The sequence below is a fragment of the Rhinatrema bivittatum genome, chromosome 14 (genome assembly GCF_901001135.1).
Source record: "Rhinatrema bivittatum chromosome 14, aRhiBiv1.1, whole genome shotgun sequence".
In the NCBI taxonomy this organism is placed as follows: Eukaryota; Metazoa; Chordata; class Amphibia; order Gymnophiona; family Rhinatrematidae; genus Rhinatrema; species Rhinatrema bivittatum.
Window position 1 is genome coordinate 14704638 of NC_042628.1, and position 23031 is coordinate 14727668.

Genomic DNA, 23031 nt, shown 5'->3' on the forward strand with positions numbered 1-23031 from the left:
GAGGCTCCTCTCACGTCCTTCTCCTCTTTCTCGCCCAGTGGGAGGCTGTTTCCTCCTTCACCCAGATCAGAATGAGACAATGCCAACGTCGGCTCTTAGGACACCAACTTTGTCTTTCGCTGCTGGGCCTGGAAGTGATGCCTGCTGTCTTCACCCTGTTGTGGGTGGGGGCAGGGAGAGCTGGAAGGGCGAGAGAATGTGGGGCTGCGGCGCAGGAAGGGGGTGGCAAGAGAGGATCAGGGTACCTGGGCAGGGAGAGTTGAGTAGGGGGGAGAGAGGGAGCACAGAGAAGAGGGTGCAGGGGGCAGGGGTGGGGATCAGGAATGCTGGGCAGGGATGTGAGTGTGAGGGGATGATGGCGGGGGAGTGACAGGGTGCAAGATCCCTGATGTGTCAGTTTTGGGGATGTGCGTTTCTTCTGTCTTTGTAATTTGCTTAGTGTAGAAGGAAATGTATTTCTGTTTCCACTTGTCCAGTTTTACACTGCATGCAGAGTGGCCTTGTGTGGGTTTCCATCTCCATGTTTGTAATTTGTGGTCTTTCTGTATTTGGTGAGGATCGGTTCTGTGTGCGGGACTGGGGGAGAGGTATTTTACTAGCCTGTAGGCATTGGTATCAGTCTTATTTGTTGTGTTTCCTGAAGTGCTGGTGCCCTGCTGCCTGTTCATAGGTAGGGCTGTTGATGTTTGAGTCCTCGGAGTTAGTGCTGCTGTGGGCTGGCAGGTTCGCTACACGTGCTGAGTGACTTTTTTTTCAAGTTTGTATTTTACAATGTGCCTGGGTATTAGAGAGAGCTTGTGTTGCTATTACTGAGATGACACCGGAATCCGAATATCATTTTTGTATGATGAGTTGTATGGGGAAATATCCTGGTTCTGCTCTGCTCATACTTTTTTTTTTGGGGGTGGGGGGAGGGAGTGAGGGGTGAAGGGTTCCTGTGGATGCAGAGAATATATTTACGTTTAACTCTGTGACGGTCATGTGTTCAACGTGTCATGCTTGTGTCTGTCAGGTGCGTCCCGACAGAAAAAAGGTTGTGAACCACTGGCCTAACCCATTACGGCACTAGGGTCGTTGCCTTAAGAAGGGGGGGGGGGTTTCCATTCGCTGTCTGTGGCAAAACTCTTCCATGGCTTGGTGCAGTAATTGGTTGAAGTCTTGGAAAGGACTTAACTGGCTGTGTTTTGCAAACCTCTTATGACGCCCCCTCTGAGGACCAGGCTGACGTCTCTTGCTTGTCCTGCCCAGTACAATGGCTTGGTTTGCTTTGTTTCCTCACGTGCATTGACTTGCTTCTGCCATGGGCATCGTGTGATATGATCCATTTCTCCAGTCATGAGCAGCGTCAAAGACACCATTCCTGTACTAATCTGTTTTGAAATCTAAAGTTCAGTATTACCTTCATCTTATTTTGCCTTCTGTGCTGTAAAAGAGCCACACGTAGGTCTCTGCAGCTCCAAGCGAGGCCCGAGTCGCGGGCTGACTACCAGTGTGTCAGAATCCTATGATTTATGGCCTCCGATAATGAGGTTCCTATACCACACATGCATTGTTAAAGCCCAGGAACGAGGCTCTGTGTTACTTCTCCCAAGTAATGGGAACTATTGAGCATTTTCGTTCTTTTGCGGTTACTGGTTTCTTGTTTATTCCATAACATCACTTATTGCAAACTCCTTTCTCTTCAGCTATATGGTAGTGGTCCGAGTCACAAATGTCTTACAGGGCTTGCCAAACTTATCCAGGGGATCTCACAGCCAATTGGGTTTTAAGGATATCCACAGTGAATATGCAAGGGATAAGTTTGCATTTGCAGGAGACTCAGTGTATGCAAATTTATCTTCGTGCAAATTTAGTATGGATATCTAAAAAAATCTGACTGGCTGAAGGGTTCCCAGAAGAGGTTTGGGAAGGCCTGCATGTTCAGCCAGTATGGAATTGGAGAGCGAGGGGCTTAGATGGTAGGCGCAGCTGTAAGACACAATATATACACAACCAAATTTTAAGATACGCTGCATGGGAAAACCATTTCAATTACAGTACATGGCAACCAGTGATGTGGCAGCTCGTGCTATAGAACGCTCTGCCATCATCTCTCCATCTCTCCTACCTCTTCCTATCATGTCTTGCATTGGCTTTGTTTTTCACATTTTTTTTGTTTGTAATGGTGGGCACTGGATTTCTGTCCGGAGTTGTCATTCTCCAGCCAGGAAGATGAATGAAGGCACAGGTTGGCTTTTTCGCCTGCTCTGGTACCCTCACCGGAATCCGGCTTCAGTCATTCCATTTTAACTCGTCACAACAAATGATCAGTCCATGAGGTTTGGTGCTGACAGCTCTTTACTGGCACTTGAACCTTACCTCCCATTTCTTTTTTTCTTTTCATGGATGCCAATTCTTCTCCTGTCCATTAACCTACCTTGCTATTACCTCCCTTCACCTCTTTGTATGGCAGATAGAGGTCTTTAAGATCATGAGAGGTCTTGAACGAGTAGATGTGACTCGGTTATTTTCACTTTCGAATAATAGAAGGACTAGGGGGAATTCCATGAAGTTAGCAAGTAGCACATTTAAGACTAATCGGAGAAAATTCTTTTTCACTCAACGCACAATAAAGCTCTGGAATTTGTTGCCAGAGGATGTGGTTAGTGCAGTTAGTGTAGCTGTGTTCAAAAAAGGTTTGGATAAGTTCTTGGAGGAGAAGTCCATTAATGGCTATTAATCAATTTTACTTAGGGAATAGCCACTGCTATTAATTGCATCAGTAGCATGGGATCTTCTTAGTGTTTGGGTAATTGCCAGGTTCTTGTGGCCTGGTTTTGGCCTCTGTTGGAAACAGGATGCTGGGCTTGATGGACCCTTGGTCTGACCCAGCATGGCATTTTCTTATGTTATGTTCTCTTGAGGAGGTCAGAGGTAACGGGTGTCTTGGATCTTCGTGAGTGCTTTTTGCCCTACTCCGTGCCTTGAATGCGTGGTTGGAAACCAGCAGTACTAGCTGGCAGGGCAGATCTATCCTTTCTGTCAGCAACATGCTTGAACCGTTCGTGTGCCCTTGTCCAAGCAGGGATTCTAGAATCATGCAGCAGGCATTACGCGAAGGCGTTAACGGCGTGCCGAAGCCGGGTGCAGTCGCTGAGCATGAACGTCGTGGAGGAGCACGTGTGAAGCCTGTGAACAGAAACCTCGATTTTTGCATGGACAGCCAAATAGAAAATATAAGAGTTCGGAAAAGGGCATCAGCATAGCAACGCTGGTGCTTCAGTCATCTTGGCACGTTTCCATCATACCATTTGTTTGGTAATGCATAAATTACAGTTTGATCTACTGTACATTAAAGAGCTGACCAGACCTAGTTGTAAGAACCTTTCTATCCATCATCAAAATCTTTCTTCTCTTCATAAAAGATTAAAGTGAAAGCCTTTGATCGGCTGCCATAGAAAACGTTTTTGGATGAGCAATTGGCAGACTATCTGTCCTAAAAATAATGTATTGCAGCAGGCAGCAAGGTAGTCAAAATATGCCATAAAAGAACAACCCAGTGCTTATAAAGATTCCTCATTCCAGATTCCATTTTCATGTGTAATCCAGAGAAGACGTGGCCGGAAAACCTCTTTATTTTCTGTAAGTTAAACCTAGTTTCGTTATGCCAGTTGACAAGGGCTGCCCCGGTGACTCTGTGTAGCAGTGTTGCGCACCTGCATGTGAAAGACCTGGGTTCTGCTTCCTGGGTAGGGGATGCCATAGGGAGGGGCTGTCGCTCGGTGGTGACACCTAGAGGCCAGACCTGGGGGTTTCATGCTTGCCTTCTTCTGGAAGGAGTTGTGGCCTCCGGCTGAAGACCAATGATGTGATGGCCGGGCTTCATTTGGTGGGTGGGGGGGGGGGGGGGGTTAGTGGGAGGAGATTCAGGGGAAGCCTATGAAACGAAGAGGAAAGGGGAAAAACTGCAGTTGGCTGTGAACGAAGGCCGTCGGTGCTGTGGAGGCAGATCTGATTGAACTTGGAAGCCCAAAGTGGCAGGAAGAAACTGCCAGGCCATCACCCACCCGTTGACAGAAAAGCCAGTTGACTCTTGTTTACCCTTGAGATTCATTATAATCCTTCCTTTAAGCAGGGCTGAAGGTAAATCTGTTTCCACTGAAGAATTCACGTGGTAGGGTGGGTGCCTGAATATTAAGTGTCTGCAGGGGAAGAGGCTGTGTAGGGTTATGATTATTTACAAAGCCGCGGCACACGGAACATGACATCATATCTTTAGCATTGCTTACAGGAGCATCAGCTCCCATATGCATTTCTATACGTTTTGGGCTCAACGCAACGGTTTTGTGGCAAATCCCACCCTCCCTCCCTTCCACAGAATGGGAGAAAGGCCGTAGTAAATCAGTAACTTTAGTCCTGTTTTCCTACCAGAGCCCTAGAAATGATCTGCCGGGCAGTCAGTAGTTTCCTGGTACTGATGCCCCTTTGCTTTCCTTCCCTGTCCCTTCCCTCGTTCCGATTTATTTATTTATTTATTTATGTTTCTGAAGCCCTGTGATGCTTCCTCTTGCCTTCACTCTCGGGATTCTGCTGCTTTGTTGCCCTCGCTTTAGCCTCTCTCCCCCCACCCCCTTTTTTTGAGCTAACAATTTTTTTTTTTTTTTTAATTTATTGCTACAGAAGTTACTGATAACTAAGCTGCTTTACAGCACTGGAAGGGCGGCCATAAATGATGATATGTGTATTGGACATATCAGATTTCAGGATTATAGCAGCAGACTTTGCCCCTTTTTGGAGCCACAAGTGACCTCTGGTAGGCAACCATGCCCTTAGCAAGTCACGGTTTTGAACGCATGGATCTTTAATTTTCCACTAGAAACTTTATGGTCAGTTATACGTACCTCTGAACCTCTCAGCTGATCAAATAAAACCGAGCAGCAATGACTTGTTTTTTGGTTGATTCTAATAAATGCAATTCCAAATATTCCATCTTGCTTTTTTTCTCATGGCTCTTTTAGTCCACGTGACGAGCTTGTTTAGGAACATGGACGGTTCTGGATGTGATCCCAGACTCTGCATTTTCTTCAGATGTCCCTTGAAGGTTAGGGTACATCATTAGGGAATTGCTCTGCAACAGCGAGAAGAGGCCAGTGGTGGCTTGTTTCTGAAGTATGGCTTGCGCTCTGGCGAAAGTCAGACGTGAGAGAGTTTATAGAAGCTGCATTGTTCCAGCCGAGGTTATAACAATGCCGTATTTTGTGTGACAGACTCCCACCCGAACCCTGGAAATAGTTTTCCTCTTCTGCCAGCACGTGACCCTGGAACTTGTTGCAAACGCTTTCAGAGGTAGCACATTCCAGCGGGTATAATGAAGCCGTCAGGATGGCTTTTGTAAGAAGCAGACAAATGGAAGAATTGTAATGAGATTTAAGGCAATCTTTCCATTGAGAAGTTCTGATGACGTCCTACAACCACAGGCAGTCCACCTCTCTAGACCACCAAACCGGCTTAGCTTTAGGATATTCCCAATGACTGTTCTACGAGATGTATTTGTATGTTATCCTTTACCCCGAATGCCACAGTTGAGAACCCCAATTAAAGGTCAAACCTACCATTAAGGGGCAAGTTTTAAAATGCCCATATTGGGACAAAATCGTGGTTACCTTTTACATAAGAACAGCCATACTGAGTCAGACCAAGGGTCCATCAAGCCCAGTATCCTGTTTCCAACAGTGGCCAATCTAGGTTATAAGTACCTGGCAGATCCCATGCTGCTAACTCCCAGAGGTAAGCAGTGGCTTTCTCCAAGTGTACCTGGTTAATACGTTTATGGATGTTTCCAAGAACTTGTTCATAACATTTTTTTTTTTAAGCCCAGCTATGCTAACTGTCTTTATCGCACCCTCTGGCAATAAATACCAGAGCTTAATTGTGCATTGAGTGAAAATAGATTTTCTCTGATTGTTTTGTTTTTTTTTTTTTGTTTGTTTTAAATATGCTATGTAGTAACTTCATGGAGCTGACCTGCACCGGCTCTCCTAGGGGAAAAGTATAGGCGCACGTCGCCATTGGAACGTCCGGCGGGTGCACAGAACCTCTGCATGTTGCACCTGCTCTTTTTTTTTCTGCATGCAGTTTAAAAAAAAAAAAAGGTACATAATGGTACATAATGCAATCTTTCCGTACCGTTTTCCTCTCCTCACCTAAAGGCGCCCCCCCTTTCCACCCCAGGACCCCACCGCCTCATATAGGTGGCTCAGAGCACCCCGCCTACCACGCCACACGTGCCTTCAGCCACGTTGAGGGGGAGGGTCATTTTCAGACGACCGCTTTAACGTGGGTGAAGCACGTTCAACCCCGCTTCTCCTTGACATGTGCTGGCTCGGGGTTGTCCCCCCTTTCTGTTTTTCTTCCTCGTTCATCCGGCCACATCTGAGAGAAGCAAATAATCATTAAAATCAGGTCTAAACATAATTTTTTTTTTTTGTCTCTGTTTAGCTTCCACTGGAAACAACAGAAGCCGTTCGTCTGCCTTCCCTATTTTCAGCCATGTTTTGGTATCCACATTTCATAAAGGCAAACAAACGTATTGCCAGAACAGGCGTCTTCTATCAGAGGTCGCAATAATAATAAACCGGGGGTCATAATAATCAAATGTGTTTCCTTTATTTTTATTTTTTTTGTGCACTCAGGTTTCAAAAATACATTTCTGCATAATCTGGCCAGCATGGCCGCTCTTCTCTTTTATTTTCGGTAAACTGAATGGCGTTATTGGTTTCTGTAAGGTGTTGGCATCTGGTCCCCCGTTCTTGTTTTTTAAGCCCTGATGGGAGCTGGCTTTTCATTCTGTGAGGTGCTCACCGGCTGACGCTCGCTCACGCGTGCTTCTCTCTCTCTCTCTCTCTCTCTCTCTCCACAGGGAAGGAGGAGGCCCCGGGGCCACGACTGAGGTCTCACGGTGCTCATTCTGCTCACCATGCGCAAGAGAAGCGCTCGGCACCCGTGCGGAGGAAAAGAAGCATCGGTAAGTCAAGTCAGAGAAATCGCAATACGTGCGGAGGTTGTTCAGAGCAATTACATAAGTCACTTTTCTTGGAGAACTTTTTTTTAATGTTTTTTTTTATTTTTCGTTTTCCTCGACAAGAAGTTAAGACCTAGAACTGAAGGAGCTTCCTTTTTCCAGGATGCCCACATGCATGGTGGTGCATCCATGGTCTGTGATCCACGGATAAAACCACATTCTGGACCACTTGCCCTTCAGTGCTGCTGTGAAAGTTTGCACTAATTAAGAAGAGCTGATTAAAACTGTGCAAACCAGGCCCAGCCCTTCCCCCCATCTCCATTCAACAGAGTATTGCATAAGCTCGCAGCGTTGTTGCTTGTCTAACAGAGGCAGAAAGCCGCGATGTCACCAGCCACGCGAGACCTCGCTGGATGAGCTTGCTCTGCTGTAGCTTGGCTGAAGACCCCCGCATCCTCTTCCACCCCTGGAGTACTTAATCTGGACTTGTACAGCGTTTTTGGGCTCATCCTTTTGTAATGTTGGATATTCTGCCTGAGAGGGGCAGGCAGCGATACATTCTTGACATTCAGTTTCCTGTAGGGGCATGTTAACAGGTAAACCTTAGTTAGAAAGTGCGCCTTATGTGTTATTTACTGAATATGCACAGTAAGAAGTATAATTACAGCTGTTTGTGTTAAGATACTTTTCTCAAAAATATTTGTATAAAGAAACACTTATCAGGAGCACATTTTTCTTTTAAAGCTGGAGTACATCCATTCTGTCTGTCATGATTTTATTGAGAACAGAGCCTCATTCATTCTCTGTACGGTGCATGTGGTTTATCTGGTATACAACTTAAGCTAAATTATAGCATTACATTAACTTGTGGGGGTTTCTCATTTTGTGTCAATGCAAACAAAACCCTTAGTACATCTGAGCCTTTAGCACCGTCTTTTCCAAAAGCACGAATGACTTTAAGGCAAGATATTGAGGAATAACAATGAATCTGGTATTTTCACCCACACAAGTCTGTCTGACGTATGCATTTTTTAAAAGTAGATCTGTAGTTCCACAGCCCCAGTAATGGGGACTGGTAGCCGAGGTGCATACATTTGGAGGCTAAATTCAGCTATTGTAGTTTGTTCTAGTTTAACACGGCCCGGGGGATTGGCCACAATAAACGTTCATTCGATGTCGATGTGCGAAGGTTAATTTGCAGAGAGTGTGTTATCCTGAAAAATGAGACCTCTTTACAGCCACTGTGGACCCTGAATTGAGAAACTCTGCTTCAAAAAAAATTGTCCTGCTTCCTTCTGACCGTAGCACGTAAGGTCCGTCTCTCATGCCCTCCCCCTGCATATTGTCTCGGCGCGTGGTCTTACGATGTTCCCAGAAGTGTTTTTATCTGATAGCGTGCCCCTTTTTCTGTTTGCAGAGGAAGCCGTGCCTGCCGTCTGCAAAACACGGACTGTTATATATGAGATACCTCGCAGCCAGATCGATCCCACTTCTGCCAATTTCCTGATATGGCCGCCTTGCGTGGAAGTCAAGCGCTGCACCGGTTGTTGCAACACCAGCAGTGTGAAGTGCCAGCCCTTGCGGATACATCACAGAAGCGTCAAGGTAAGAGAGTGACCGCGCCAGCGCGCCGGTAACTTATTTGAAATACGCCTTTTAGTGTTCACCATTTAGATCCTATTCAACTAATCCAAAGTAAAGGCTGGAAAATGAGGGGATTAAGCCTGGGGAGGGGGGGAATGAAGATGGCAGAGAAAGATCAAGCAGCCCAGTTATTCTGCTCTGCGCTGCTAGGGATACATTCCCAGCCGCCAGTTAAAGAAGCTTCACCACTTAGAGGATATCGGTCTGCCTTTTGATCTTTCCATCCTGGGTATTCTTAACCCCTACCACCGAGCTTTGTGATAGTCTAAACAGCTGCCAAAAGTGGTGCGGCTGCCTCCCGAACATCCGGCTGCCTGTTTCCCCGTGGCCTTGCTGGAAGTAAGCATCTTAATGGTCTAGGGGCCAATTAGGAGCTCGTCTTCAGCGTGCGCTTATGAAAAATCCTTACCCACGAGTAATTTAATCCTCACACATCGTATAATTGCTGGAAGAAATGTGTTTTTTTTCTTTTCTATTTTGGTTACTTATGTTCTTTCTTTATTTAGATTTTAAAAAAGAGTTTACTTGCTTGGGAAGGTCGAACTTTTCAGTTATAAGTGGCATAACTGGGAAGTGTGAATAACATTTCCTGCATCATGCAGCTTTTACTGGCGACACCTTTAAGTAGTGTTGCTTCTTGTTCACTGCAAAATTTAAATTTGCTGCAGGCAAAACCTACTGATGGACCACAGGAGAATTTGTGTGTGTGGGGGGGGGGGGGGGGGGGGAATTTGTTTGTTTTTTCAGATGCAGACCCAGTTAGGAAGAAAAAGTGATTTTTAACTTAATCTCACTAGGAGCTACGAAAATGAATCTGGGTCCTCCCCTTTCATTGGCATGCCCCATCACTGCTGCATTAAAATAATGCTGAGCTGCAGGATTATTCGTGGCTGGACAAATAGCTCATCCTTGACCTCCGAAGCCCATGTTGGCAGATTTGCTGGAAATATGTCTGTGTGAGAAAATTCCCTGTTTCCAGCATTAATTGGTGGTTTTGAAGAGAAAAAGGACAAGAGGTCAAATTGGTAGTCGGGAATAGATTTTTTTTTTTCCATTGGCAACAATTCCATATCTAGTTCTGAACCCCGAGACTTGATGTCATTGATGGTTTATGCTTTTCAAAGCTCTCCTTTCTGGAATCTGCATTCAGAACTGAATGTCTGTGATTAGCCAGCTTGTCCGACTCAGAGGAAGGAAAAAGGTAGTGCAGGGTGTTGCATTCGTTTTGCAAGGCGGGTCATCCTTTGACTGCAGCTGCAATGTTTTATTTGCCTGCATGATGTCAGCTTTGTCATACAAAAGCCCTCTTTTGATTAAAGTTGAAAAGGCTTCACTTTTTATTGACAAGGTAGTGAGATCATAGCATTTAAGCCAGCCAACAAGTCACCCTAGAAGAAATGTGTAGTGTATATTAAAAGGTCAGCGAGCGGTACACATTCAGCGGTTCTTCATTCATTTAATAAATAACTGGATTGCGTTTTGTGGATTTGTGTGATCTGTTGTTTGGCTGCAGACTAAACATTCCAAAATTATGTTCCAGATGACTTGGAAAACATAACGAAGCTCAACGGATTTTGAAAATTCATTTTCAATATTTATGCCATGCCTTTAGTCAAAATGTAAAATGCACACTGTACTCATTAGCTGACTGTATCATGCTTTTGAGTAGCAGACAATGCACTATAACTCCCCAGTAGACTTCTATAACATCATCTTGTCTTAGAACTTGACTTCCAAGATTGGAGGGAACAAAGGCCAAGCTGAGGACTGAATAGGATCTGCAGGGTAAATGGGCCTGGCAGTTGTTATCTGCCACCCTAATCTCTGTCTTTGTTGTTCAAGAAGTTATCGTGATGGTTGGAAGGGGAAAAAGACTTAGGTAAATAATGTTTCCCATTTTAATTAATTATTCTCTTAGGCATATATGTCATATTTGTTTATTTACAATTTGTAAAGTTTCCATAATAACATTCATAAAACCCATAGAACATAAAACATTGGTTCATAAAACATAGTAAGACAATAAAAAAGACAAAGCTTACAAACACAAAACTCATCTGCCAAATCAATTATAATTTATCATTGTGTCGTAACGTATTAAAACTGCTGTCTAAGTCAAGGCAAATAAATATGATAAACTGCAATCTTGTGACCATCAAGTCTCTTGCTAGCTGAAAGCCTGTTCAAAGAAAAAAAACCTCTTAACCATCTTCCTGAATTTTCTGAGTGTGTTCACACAGAACAGAAACGATTCTTTTCTCAAAATTAAATTTCAAAAGTATTGGCTTCCAAGGCCCGGGTGGTTCACCATGAAGATGCTTTTTATATACCATCGTTCCAGAGGTAGATCACAACGGTTTACAAATATAGCATTGAATTACATTGTAATAATAGTTTCTCGTGTGATGATTTGGTTCGTGATCTGGCTTGCAGTTGGATGGACTGTGAGCAAAAAATCGTGCCTTCAGTTGTCTCATCTTCAGTGAGGTAGGGGGTGTTGCTGGATCCTGTAGGCTTCATTCAATTTCTTTTTAACAGTTGACAGATTGGGCTGTTGGCAGTGGTTGGACACAGTCTTAAGGTGTGCAGCGTGCTAGCCACATGTGAGAACATAGGTGTAAGCAGCATCTGTGGGCGCCAGGTGCGTTCTCTGAGGTCAGACCTGTAAAATGGCAGTCCTCAGGTAACAGTCTTTCATGGTAGATATTGATTCATAAGAAGGTGGTCTGTCTAGCCCAGAAGGGAGCACTTAAAGGAAATGCAGGGCCGATGGAAGCATTAGGTGGATAAGGTGGCCAGCTAGAGTAACAGAATTTTGGGGGGTGGTGTGATGATGGTAACATTTCTTCTACCTGCCAGCGTGGGCTCAGAAGAGGAAGTGATGTCGTGTGGACCTGCGCAGGTGAGAAGAAGGAGATGCAAAGCCAGAAGGAGCAGGCTGCAGCGTCTGGCCATGTGGCTGAAGAAAGGAGGAGGCAAAGCAACACTGGGTATCAAGCTGCCACGGAACGGAGACGGGGCAGGGGGTGGAGCAGAGCAGCATTGGCTCCGATGACCTGCAGAAAGAAGAGTCCCGTCCAGTGCACAAGCTGAAGGACGAGGCTGCTGCTGCTGCTGCTGCTGCCACTTCTGCATGCTAGGAGGGGAGGACTGTGTGTGTGTGTGTGAGAGGAGAAAGTCTGTGTGCAACAACTTCCCTCCCCTCAGCTAATCCATGACAATCTCGGCGCAACTGGAATTCAGCGGTTCCCGGGGATAGAGAGCAAGGGATTTTAAAAAACTCCTTATTATCCTTAATTTTTGGGTGTTACTTGATGAGTCTGCTGTTTTGAAATATTTTATTGACGTTTCAAAAACATTTCTTACATTTTTCTGTGTTTTTAATTATTTGGTGTTCTGTTCATCAGCTCCTTTGAAATGTTTATTCTTTTTATTAATTTGGCTTTACTGTTATTGATATTTTATATTTCTTGATTTTGTTTGATGTTTTGTGAGGAATGGTAATGTTTCCGTTTTTCCATTGTTGCACTGTATATAGAGTCTGGATGCTTGCAGTTTCCAGTTTTTGTCTACACATATCTATTTATACCCATGGTCACTTTATTCTGTGTTTGGTGAGGGTCTGTCTCTCTTCTACCTGTGTGATTGAGGTGATATATTCTGTTAGCGTGCAGTTATCTATAGCATTTGGCTTGTTCTGTTTTCCTAATAGGAGATAGCTTGGTGTAATATTTGCAGTGTTGCTTTCATAGGTAGAGTTGTTACTGTTTGAATGCTGGCAGTTAGTGCTGTTTTGGTATGGGAGATTTACTATATTATAATTGTAATTTAGTCTACTCATAGTTTTCTGAGGACCAAGCCCATACCCAGCATGCATTGCAGTAGGTCTTTCCATAGGGATTCCAAGTGTTGTTTGTTTGCAGAGTTTTCTGGTTGGTACCACAGCAGTGCATTTAAATGTAATATATGTGGTTTTGTAAGTGATATATTTATCTCGGAGACTACTTTGAATGTCCCTTTACATGTAAACTCTGTTGCTATAAATGCATAATTTTTATTTGTGTGTGGGGAGGGCTAGAGGATTGGGGTGCCAGGCTGTAGTGTTTGCCTAGGGCACCTAATACCCTTGCAACGTCCCTGAGGTAATGTATAAGAAACAGGACACGCAAAGAATTGTTCATCCGCTTGGGGCCAGTGCTAGATATCCTGGAGACCGGGGCAGACATGGACTGGGCCCAGCCAGTGCCAGGCACTCCGACGTTCTGCCTTAGTGACGTCACTCGGGCTTTGCCAAGAGGGCCCCTTGTGGTTCGGGTCCCTGCTTGTCTTCCTTCCCCCCCCCCCCCCCACCCCTGTCTTGTCAGTGCTGATCCTGCATCCACTCTTACGGTTTTGGGATGCATTAAACCAGGGGGGGGGTGTTTAATGCATCCTGACTGATCTATCTTCCCTCAGCCGTCTCTCCTGATATGTACCCCTAATCGTAAATGTACCGTGTGTGAGAATACCTGTCTCTTCACTCCTGTATGCCACTGATTTCTGTAAGTTAGAGTGGGTCTCATAAGCACCGCGAAGAAGGGTCTGACAGCTCTCCCCTGCCGAGTGATTGCCTGCTACCGGTGACTGCCGGTTAATGCTTCCCCGTTGGACTACATCTTAAACTTTTTATTTTCCATTGCTGTGACACAAGCCAACATACCAGATGCTTTGGGATGCAAGGAAGGGATAGTCGGTCAGTCGTCCATGTGACCAGGTCAAACTTGCAGAAAACAAGTTCTCATGAACGTAATAAGACCGCTTTCTAGTGTAGATGTCGGTGATCTGAGAACAGTGCTCCTTCTCCTTAACTCTGGCCACGCAGTACACTGCCTTTCAAGCAGCCACCGTTAGATGTTTTTCTTTAAAACCACAACCCTTGGGGGGTTGACTGGATGTCGATCTGTGCTTTTAGAAAAGATTCTGTCGTGCAAGGGTTCCACCTGGGGAGTCCCCTAAGAGCGCAGCGTCTCACATAAGGCTGTAGCACAGCTGGCACCACTGGAAGGGTGCAGGCAGGTGAGTTGGGAGGCCTGCTCTGCCGGCGGGTGGCTTCAGCAGGCTGTGCTGCATGCCACAGGGAGCCGAAGCCAGGTGCGGCTTCGTTGACGGAAATCGCACGCATTTCCCTGGCTGTAAACAGTAGTATTGGTAACCTCCCCAACATTTAGTAGTTCAGTTGGCAGTGAAAATACAATCATTAATATTCTTCCTGCTTGTTTTGTGTCTGTTTCATGCCTCAGAAGACATTAGTGTTTTAAATAACATAAAGGCTCCTCCTACTTACCCATTCCCATTTTCTTTTTCTAATCTTAAGGAAATGATGGTGCTAATCCTTATCAGAACGCTGTGCAGACATCATGTGGACATGTTGTTGTATGGGTGTAGTATTCAGGCAAGACCAATTTTTTAAACGATGGTGTGAGCAGAAAGTAACTTCCAAATTAAGGGACTGATGTATTAACTTGTGGGATTTCCAGTGGGTTTCTGGCCCGTCTTTGCACAAGTTCGCTTGTGGAGGTAATGAGCGGTGCAGCAAACGTCTGTGAGAAATTTAGCTATTGGGCCCGCCCAAAAACCTAACTACATATCGATGAGGTGTAATTATCTTTTTTTTGCAAAGATGTCTTCGTATGCAGAGTTTTGGCTGAATTCTTTCGTCGGCGAGCTGCCTCGCATGATATTGCATGACTGCAGCTCATCGATTCAGATGAAACGTTTCCACGTAGCGGGCAACATGTAAAGCTTACACGTGTAAAAAGGCACAAAAGCCCGGCCCGCGTTCTGCGTGTTTTTACTCACATGACACCCCCCTCCAACCGTGAAAACGTTTCTCAGTGCATTGGCCTAGAAGTAAACATTTTTTTTTTTTCTGGCATTTCGAGGCTTTGAGTCTGATGGTTTTCTCTGCCCTCGGTTGCCAACCTCGCCTACCCATCGGTTTATCCTCAGAAAGGACTCCGATGTGTCAAAGCACTGGTTAGGAACGTAATAGTGTATGATTATCTCCCTCCTTGAAGCATTGGATTTGGGGTGGGCAGAGCGAGAAGAGCTGCCTTTAACTTCTCAGCTCAGCATTAATTACAGAGCCCGTGGTCGTGGCAGCAGGTGTCTTGCCAGGACAAAACACCTCGGAATGGAATTGTATTATGCGCTGCTTTAACTTGTAAAATTGAATGTTTTTGTGGACTCTGGGGAAATCTTCATTCTTTTTAACTTGTGCTTCATGGCCTGAAGGAGTTTCTGAGAAGTTCAGCTTACAGTGCACTTTGGTAGAAGGCTGAACTTTCCAAATAGTCTGCTTTAGATTCGGTCTGAATATGTCTGACACCCTCCCCTCCAGGTTCACGGGGCCCCCATGAGAAAACGATTTAAATAAAGTAAAGCAGGCTCTCAGATCTGTCCCAGGGACCCTGGACACATCAGTCTGTCTGTTCAGGAGATTTCCCACTCCTTGGAGGAAAACTGTTTACTGAATTACGAGTGGAATAAACCCAAATGCAGTAACAGCAAACAGTGCTCGGGTTCATACCCAGAGATATCTAAATAAATTGATTAAAGCATGAATGTAATAAAAGGCAGAGTCTTTGGTCAGAAAATACAGAAGTCTGAAACCCTTTTTTTGTAAAAAAACAAAAAACAACCCCCCCCCCCCCCAAAATGTAAAAATGAAATGTTAGAGCTCTCCTTTTTTTTTTTTTTTGCTGGTGCACTTAGTAAGTTGTGTTTGTTGTTTTAATCGAGGTTAACAATTCTCCATATATAATAAAAGCTGGTTTAAACACCAGGGGCCAACTATTCAACCACTGAGCGGCGGATACACAAATCCCGCTAACTTAACCAGGATATTCAGCGGCACAGTCGCACAACTGCTTATACCCGGAAAGGATGGGGTTAGCCGGATATGTGGCATGCGGCTGACTTTAGACCTGCCCTATGGCGCAGGTCTTCTCCCCGGAACACCTACCTCCTGCCCCGGGAAATCCCCCGACTTACCCGGCTAAATTCTAGCCGGATAATTCGTTATCCGGCCAGAATTTAGCTGGTTAAGCCTTTTAAACATGCAGCCGAGCCATTTAGAAGTGTAACTTTTTCCCATTGTCCATCTAAATGGCTTTTGAATATCTACCCCCGTTTGTTATACAAGTAGCCTGGGCCTCCCTCTCTCTAAACTCACAGTTCTGAAGTTTTGCTTTGGTGCTGGTGCTGCCTTACTGTACTACTTAGGTAAGATTTCACAGCTGCAGGCAACTCAACCCATGCTGGGGGGGGGGGGGGGGGTCAAGCCTGGCTGGACACTGCTTCCGACATTTCTCCTTCCTTCTGCTTTGCTTGCTGAGGAAAAGAAAAAGAACGTATCGCACATTAGCTGATTATGACACTCGCTTGGGTTCCCCACCAAGGCAGAGAACCGTAGGCACATGAATCCTAATACTATTGCTGTGGAGTAACATTGCTGGCTTCTCTACCTCTTCTGAGGCTGTTTCCCACCGTGGGAACTCAAGGCGGCCCTTAGAAGATAAAGATCTGCCATACTGAGTCAGATCAAAGGTCCATCAAGCCCAGTATTGTGTTTCCAAAAGTGGCCAATCCAGGTCACAAGTACCTGGCAGGATCCCAAGGTTTAGAGAGATTCCATGCTGCTTATACAGGGACAAGCAGTGGATTTCCTCAGGTTCACCTTAATAATGTATTATGAACTTTTCCTCCAGGAACTTGTCAAAACCTTTTTTATACCCGGTTAACACTTAACAGCTTTCACCATGTCCTCTGGCAATGAATTCCAGAGCTTACTTATGCTTTGAGTGGAAATTTTCTTTTCTCTTTATTTGTTTTAAATATACTTGCAACTCTTATCGTAATCTATATGGTATTGTGCTCTCTTTCTCCTGTACTGTTAACTCCCTCCTGACTGGAGGTCAAGCTTGTTTTAAACAACCAATCCTCCATTCCCGGTTGGTTAAAAGCTTCTGAAAGACAGTAGACTGGTTGGCTCTCGTACTGTCTCGCTTTTTAATATCGTTATTGGCAAGGCTGTCACTTGCAGCTCACAACTATCTCTTTGAAAGTGGCTATAAATAAAGGAAAAAGATCCTTGGGGATCTTGATAGAAACCCCCCATTTAAGCTTGCAGAATAATATTTATGATATGATTTCAAATCATAACACTTTCAAATCATGACCCTTATTTGAAAGTAAAAAAGATTAGGCCGTTCAGACCGTATTTAAATTTATGTATGTTTAGAAACTGTTGCCTTCGCCTTAATACTTTTGCGTATTGACTTCAGTAACGCCTTATAGTTGGGGATACTTTTACAATTGGTTTGCAAGTTACAGTTGATTCAGAACACTGCTGCTTGTATTGTTACCACTAGCCCCAGAAGGACTGCAGCCGTTCCTTTGTTATTAAAGCCTGCGTTGGTTGCCCGTGCATGCGCGTTGTCAATTTAAAATATTGTTGCTGACCTTTAGGATGGTGTGAGGTAACTGTCCACCTCGTCTGAAAGGTAAACTGAAATGGTACGAGGCAGGAAGAAATCTGCGACGCAGGTCGAAAAATCTTTTGCAGTCCACCCCCGGGGGGGGGGGCAAGGGTTTTTGTTAGCAAACTGTTCCAGAACGGGTCCTTCTCGGCCACCGCTCCAGCCACCGTGGAGCCGTTTGCCACCGAGAGCTGAAAGAGGAGCAGGATCTACTGAGATGGAGAAAGAAATGAAAAACGTGGTTGATGTCCTCGGCCTTCTCCACGTAATTGGCATGGATTAAATATTCTGGCAAGTGCAGCTGCTTGTGGCTGATGTTATCTTCGTATCTTATGTTGTACATAGCTTTGAGAGATTTTTTCCAAGTCCAGTGCCTTTAAATTTTCGATCCTTAAAGCCAAGGGGAGAACCGCTTATCCTATCTGGGCAGATATTTTAAGGCAGGTACTACATATGTTTTAAAAAGAATTTGCAGAAAAAATGTAATATGTACGTTGTTTGGGGGCCAAACATAGTTGCGTTTCATCCCATTTTTCTGTCCAGGGTACAAATTCTTGGTATATCTGGTGCCAGCAGCACCCTGCTGTGGACAGTAGGAGTAGTGCAGCCATTCCTGGTTTGCCCTGCCTGTGGCCCAGTGGGTAGCAAGTAAAAATATTATTTTTATGACATTTTTTCTACAACCATTTTATTTAAACAAATAATTCCCTTGAAATCTTTAAAATCTGTAGTGCTGTACACTTTATAGATAGCTGTGCATGATAGCTGGACAGTATTTCAGTAGAGGTAGGTGATTGTTTTTGTTGGTGGAACGTAATATTGTGAAGCTTTTATGTGAATAGATTTCTTTCTCTCTTCCCTCCTCCCCCCCCCCCCCCCCCCCTACGCTTTCTTTTGACTTGTACAAGATGACTGTTTCCAATATGCTCATCAAGGAGTCTTTGGAAAGACGAAAATGTTGGCTTTTTATCTGTTTTGAAATTTCATTGACTGGAACATTGCTCTGTTGCCACAGCTGGACAAAGCTTTGCAGATGTTGGTTGTACCAAGTTGCCGGCGGCGTTTCCGGCTGCAGCGGTAAGACATAGAGCCCAGTGTTTGCTGTTGTAAATATTTTAGGGTTAAGTCACTCTTTTGATGCTGGGTAGCTCAAGTTTTTACCGCAGATCTTCCAGCCCTTGTGTTTGGGGCATTAGCAGTGTTGGATGTCAGTGGAAGAGAATGAAGCACGTTGCTTCGACCTGCGGTTGACCTTGGAGCAAAGCATTCTTATATGCCGTGGTGAGCTCTAAATCTTTTTCTGCGGAAATCTGACAGCCTTGGAAAATGTCTTTTTAAGTTGGGCATGTCTCCCTACTGTGTTTGGCTCTGTGGCACTTTTGTTTGCAGGGTAAATGAGAGCAGGCTCCGTGTCCTGTTGACAAAGGGGGCAGCGACAAAACTCTAGACTTAGCTACTTTCATTCAGAAGTCTGTGGGGGTAATTTTTTTTTTTTATGCTACCTGTGTTTAAAAAGTCAAATAAGTTTGGAAGTGTAGACTTTTTTTCACTCATTGTGTTCAATCTTTGTGAATGACTTGCCTGTTGCATGAAAAGAGAGTCAATATTGTCCCAAACCCTACATCAGATAAGAGTGCTAGAAACGCACACACATTGATAAATAATTTGCTAATGGAACTATTCCAAGTTTTTTTTAACCCTAGAATTGCTTCTAATCTTGTCAGCTCTATTCTTATTGTTAAATGAAGCCAGCATTATGGTGTAAGGACACTGAAAACCTACTTTTTTCTTCAACCTGTAGAGCTGTTTAGGAGACTAGTCTCACGCACTAAAACATTAAAAAAAATGTTTTTACTGTTAATGTTGCATTATAAGGTACACCGAGAATCAGTATATCATTCGTTTACTTTGTTAAAGTGAAAAATTGATTATGGAGATGTTAACGCTGTGGTACTTCAATGCATTTTGATACTGTTTATTTTAATAGCAGTTAATCTGCCGTTTTTACAACAGGTTATTATCGGAGCAAAATATCCTTTGCTTTCTGGTCCTGCCTTAAGCAGGACCATTAGGCAGGACCATTGGGGACCAGAGTATGACAGAGTCCAGCACAGACATTGATGTGAACATTAAAAAGACCCACCTGAAGTGAATTAAAATAAGTTTTATTAGTAAGAGTAAAAGAGACCTCCATAAATCACCTGTTGGAAAAGTCTCATTTACTTTTTCAAATCTACATAATAAAATTGATGGATAAACCCACACCAGCGTGTGACTGGGGCCTGGCAAGCCAGCAGAACAGCTGGCACAAGAGAGAGAAATCGGAGCTGTATTTAGTGATACTAAAATACCAGGATTTCTGAGCCAGGAGAATGCCCTGCTCTGACATTCATTTCCTTTCACCATCGCTTCTGCGGGACTCGGTGCAAGTCTCTTCTTCTTGGATTATCTCACGTTGCAAGATTTCATTAAATAGATGCAGTGGGCACCATTTTCCTCCCACAGCATCTTGCCACAGCCTCCAGCATGGCCCACCTGGAGGAGAATACAAGTTGTCTGCTCCCCAGGCCAGTGACAGGGCAGACGGGTTGCAGGAAGCTTCTCCACAGAGCTCTTTATTCAGAAAGCCTTCCTCTCTGATGCCGGCTCTAAAATGAGGTAGATTCCGGGCTCTGGAATTCTTCCAGTGGTTGCTTGTTGCCAGGAAAAGTTATATTTTGGGTATCCTTGGTAAAGAACGTTACCCATGGGCAGGATAAACATCAGGATAAAAAGCTCTTCCAAGTCCAGATGATTGCTTCATTGTATTTTTCTTCCTTCTGCAACATTCTCTAAGAGGGATCCACCCATCTGGGTGGATCATTTGGTCCTTTCCTGCCGTCCTGTCTATGTTTCTTTTTTTTCCTTCAGATTGAAGGTGTCACATTGCAGCATTGGCTACAGAGGTGCGAGAGTCTCAGATTTAGTGCATATTTTGATTTGGTTCCCCACTGTAGAAGGAGAGACCTCCTAGGCTTGTGGTCAATAATTTGCTGGAGAAGACTTCCGGGGGCTCATGACAGTGTTAGGGGGCCATTATATATTAGGAACATATTTTCATGATAGCAGTTTCAGAGTTTGGTTATTTCCTTTCCCATTTGCCCTTGTTCTCAAGATAATGAGAATCAATAACGCCATCAAAACATCTTGAAGCTGGGATGAGGGAAGAAAGGAAGGCTAAAAGCCAATGAACAGCTATTGATTTGAACTGCTTGCCTGCCTTTTTGTGAGAATGTAAAATTATTTTGTCTAGGAGGAAAGAAAAAGCTGAGGGATTTAACAGATAAGCCTCTAAGGTACGACAGAGGGATTTTGTGCTGTGCAATGAATTAGCTCGTGATAAGAAGACAAAGGCAGCCTGTCGCAGTGAATTTGATGAATTGAAGACTGTCTTTATTCTGAGATAAGTAGCCATGCTTGGTTTTGCCTTATACTTACATAATACATGAACCGTTGTGTGTTGCAGGTGGCAAAGGTAGAATATATTAGGAAAAAACCAAAATTAAAAGAAGTCCTTGTGCGGTTAGAAGAGCATTTGGAATGCACCTGTACATCACCAAATTCTAATTCAGATTATCGAGAAGAAGAAACAGGTAATGCCTTCCTTTCCAGCTTTCGTTCTGAGAGCTTTGATTCACCTGAAAATCTTGAATTCGTTTTTGATGACTGCAGCATCATTGGAACTTGGCTTCAGCAGTCAAAGGCCACTGATGGTGGATAACAAAAGGAAAAAAATGGTCCACTACAAGAGTATTGTTTGTGGGGCATAAAAGATGAAACAAAGAATACAGAATGCTTTGTGTTAGGAGGCTGGAATGTGCGGGATTGTTTGAAGAATGGACAGGCTGTTTCTATGTTTTACGAGTGTTAGAAAATAATCTTCTTAGATTAGTGGTTTAAAAAAAGCTTGCTTTCCTCTGGAAGGTATTCCATGCTCTTGTGATATCATCAGTGTTGAACCAAATGCATTTCCTTAGGGTCTCTTACCAGTCATGCCCTTATATTAACAGGAAGGCCTAGGGAAACAGGTAAAAACCGGAAACGAACAAAGTTAAAACCAACATAAATACTCCCGGGAATATTTGATAATCAGGTAGGACTTACATGTGGATTCCAAATAACAGCCACAAGCAATGAACGACTTAATCACACCCACACAATCGCTGCTCCAATCTTGACACTTGCTACTCCAAGGCTGCAATGAAATCCGTTCTGATTGGCTTTGATAATTCTACCTGCTGGTGTTTTTCTTCTTTGAGCTACACATCACCATGAGCACCTTGCGTTCCTTGGCAACTTCCCTATCTCATCCCTCCTTAAGGTGCTAATGCTTACGCTTCTATAATCTGGAATGTCATTCCATTTTGCTTTCGTTTCATTGTTATTGATTCTTGAGGTCAAAGCATCACGTAATACATGCATGAGCAAATTTACAGGTTGACATGGTCTGTGGTTGAGGGCTCGCATTGGATGAGCAGCGGTAGGTATGGCAATTTGAATTAAATGTTATGGACCATATGGACGCACAAGCACCCTGTAGAGCAGTCGGTGCATTTGGAGTAGTGTGAGCCATCCGTTTTTTTAAAGTAATAATTTTTTGATTTCTATCTTTGGCTCAGCAGTTTCCTCCTGCTCCTTTAGCTGCCAGCTCACTCAGAAACAGGCTACACTGCTATGAGCCTTCATTGACAACTTACTAGAGAGTTTCTCTTATATGTTCATATTAATAATCCCCCCTCCCCCCAGCCATTACAGTGACTGTCTTTAATCGGGGGCTATGGACTGCAGATTCCACCAGATCCCAGTAGTTAGTCACCTTAAATCTGGCCAGTAGGTGTTATCATTGAACGATGACTGAGTCTTCCCCCCACCACCCTGTTTTCCATGGCATCCCAAGCCCCTGTTGGCCCAGGGAGCAACGGTGCTGACCTGGGAATCCAACCCAGGTCCTCTCCCTGGCAGCGTGCAGCGCACTGAGCCAGTGGGCTGGTCCCAGTCAGTCTGTGTTTTTAAGTTTAAGCATGAAAAATGTAAGCAAAAATATATCTAGACTTATCTTTAAGAATCCTGAACTAGTTTATTGCTGGAGGAGAGGAACACTTGCTCGATTAGCTTTCCAATCACAATGGAGTCGTCAGAACTCAAGAAACGTCCACTCTCACCCCAGACATTGCAGAAATGACTCCAGTCCCTTATTATCACCGATTAAAATGAGGCTTTACTGTGCGAGCTCCGGAAAATGCAAAAATGAAACATGAGTTTCGCATTTTCAAAGCAACATGGAATCATAAGAGCACAGTGCAGGCGATTTAGCTCCAACAGAAAATCTTTTTTTCACCCCAGCTATATCACATATATCACAGCTATATCACATATTAATGGTACAGACCCTTCTAGATCTTAAGAACATAGGAATATGGCAGAACAGGGAGAACAATTATGGGGGACGATTTTCCGTACGCTACCAAGAAGGGGCAGAGTTGGCAGGTAGATTCTCTCCCACACATAAAGGTAGATAACTTTCAAAGAGACCAACATGTGGTGTCCTGTTTTTGAAAATTCTCTTATGTTGGATGCACAAAAAAACAAAAGAGCCCGCAAATTTTCCATTTCTTTCTTTTCCTGCGGGCGAAAGAAAGTGGAGGGGGTGGTGCTGGGGAGGGAAGGGCGCGCCCAGGGATTTGAAGATGCTCTTCTGCACTTGTAAGTTACTCCTCCAGCCCAAACATGCCCCCTCCCCCCCCCCCCCCCCCCAGAACAGCCAAAAGCGCCATGGGGTGTGAACCCCACGTGTACTCTTCAGCAGACGTTTAACCGGCCAAATCAGTA

The 23031-nt window shown here is 44.3% G+C and overlaps 1 protein-coding gene across 5 annotated transcripts in view; it reads left to right on the plus strand.

The window, feature by feature from the left end:
* Positions 1 to 23031, plus strand: part of PDGFA (platelet derived growth factor subunit A) — a 31394-nt gene that overhangs the window by 5421 nt on the left and 2942 nt on the right. For 2 of the 5 annotated variants that reach the window (XM_029576773.1, XM_029576775.1), the window contains 4 exons: positions 6899 to 7003; positions 8418 to 8605; positions 20669 to 20795; positions 21213 to 21295. In XM_029576773.1, coding sequence (XP_029432633.1) covers positions 6899 to 7003; positions 8418 to 8605; positions 20669 to 20795; positions 21213 to 21268 — 476 coding nt within the window. In that variant the 3' untranslated portion in view covers positions 21269 to 21295. The other 3 variants (XM_029576776.1, XM_029576774.1, XM_029576777.1) reach the window with 3 other exon arrangements.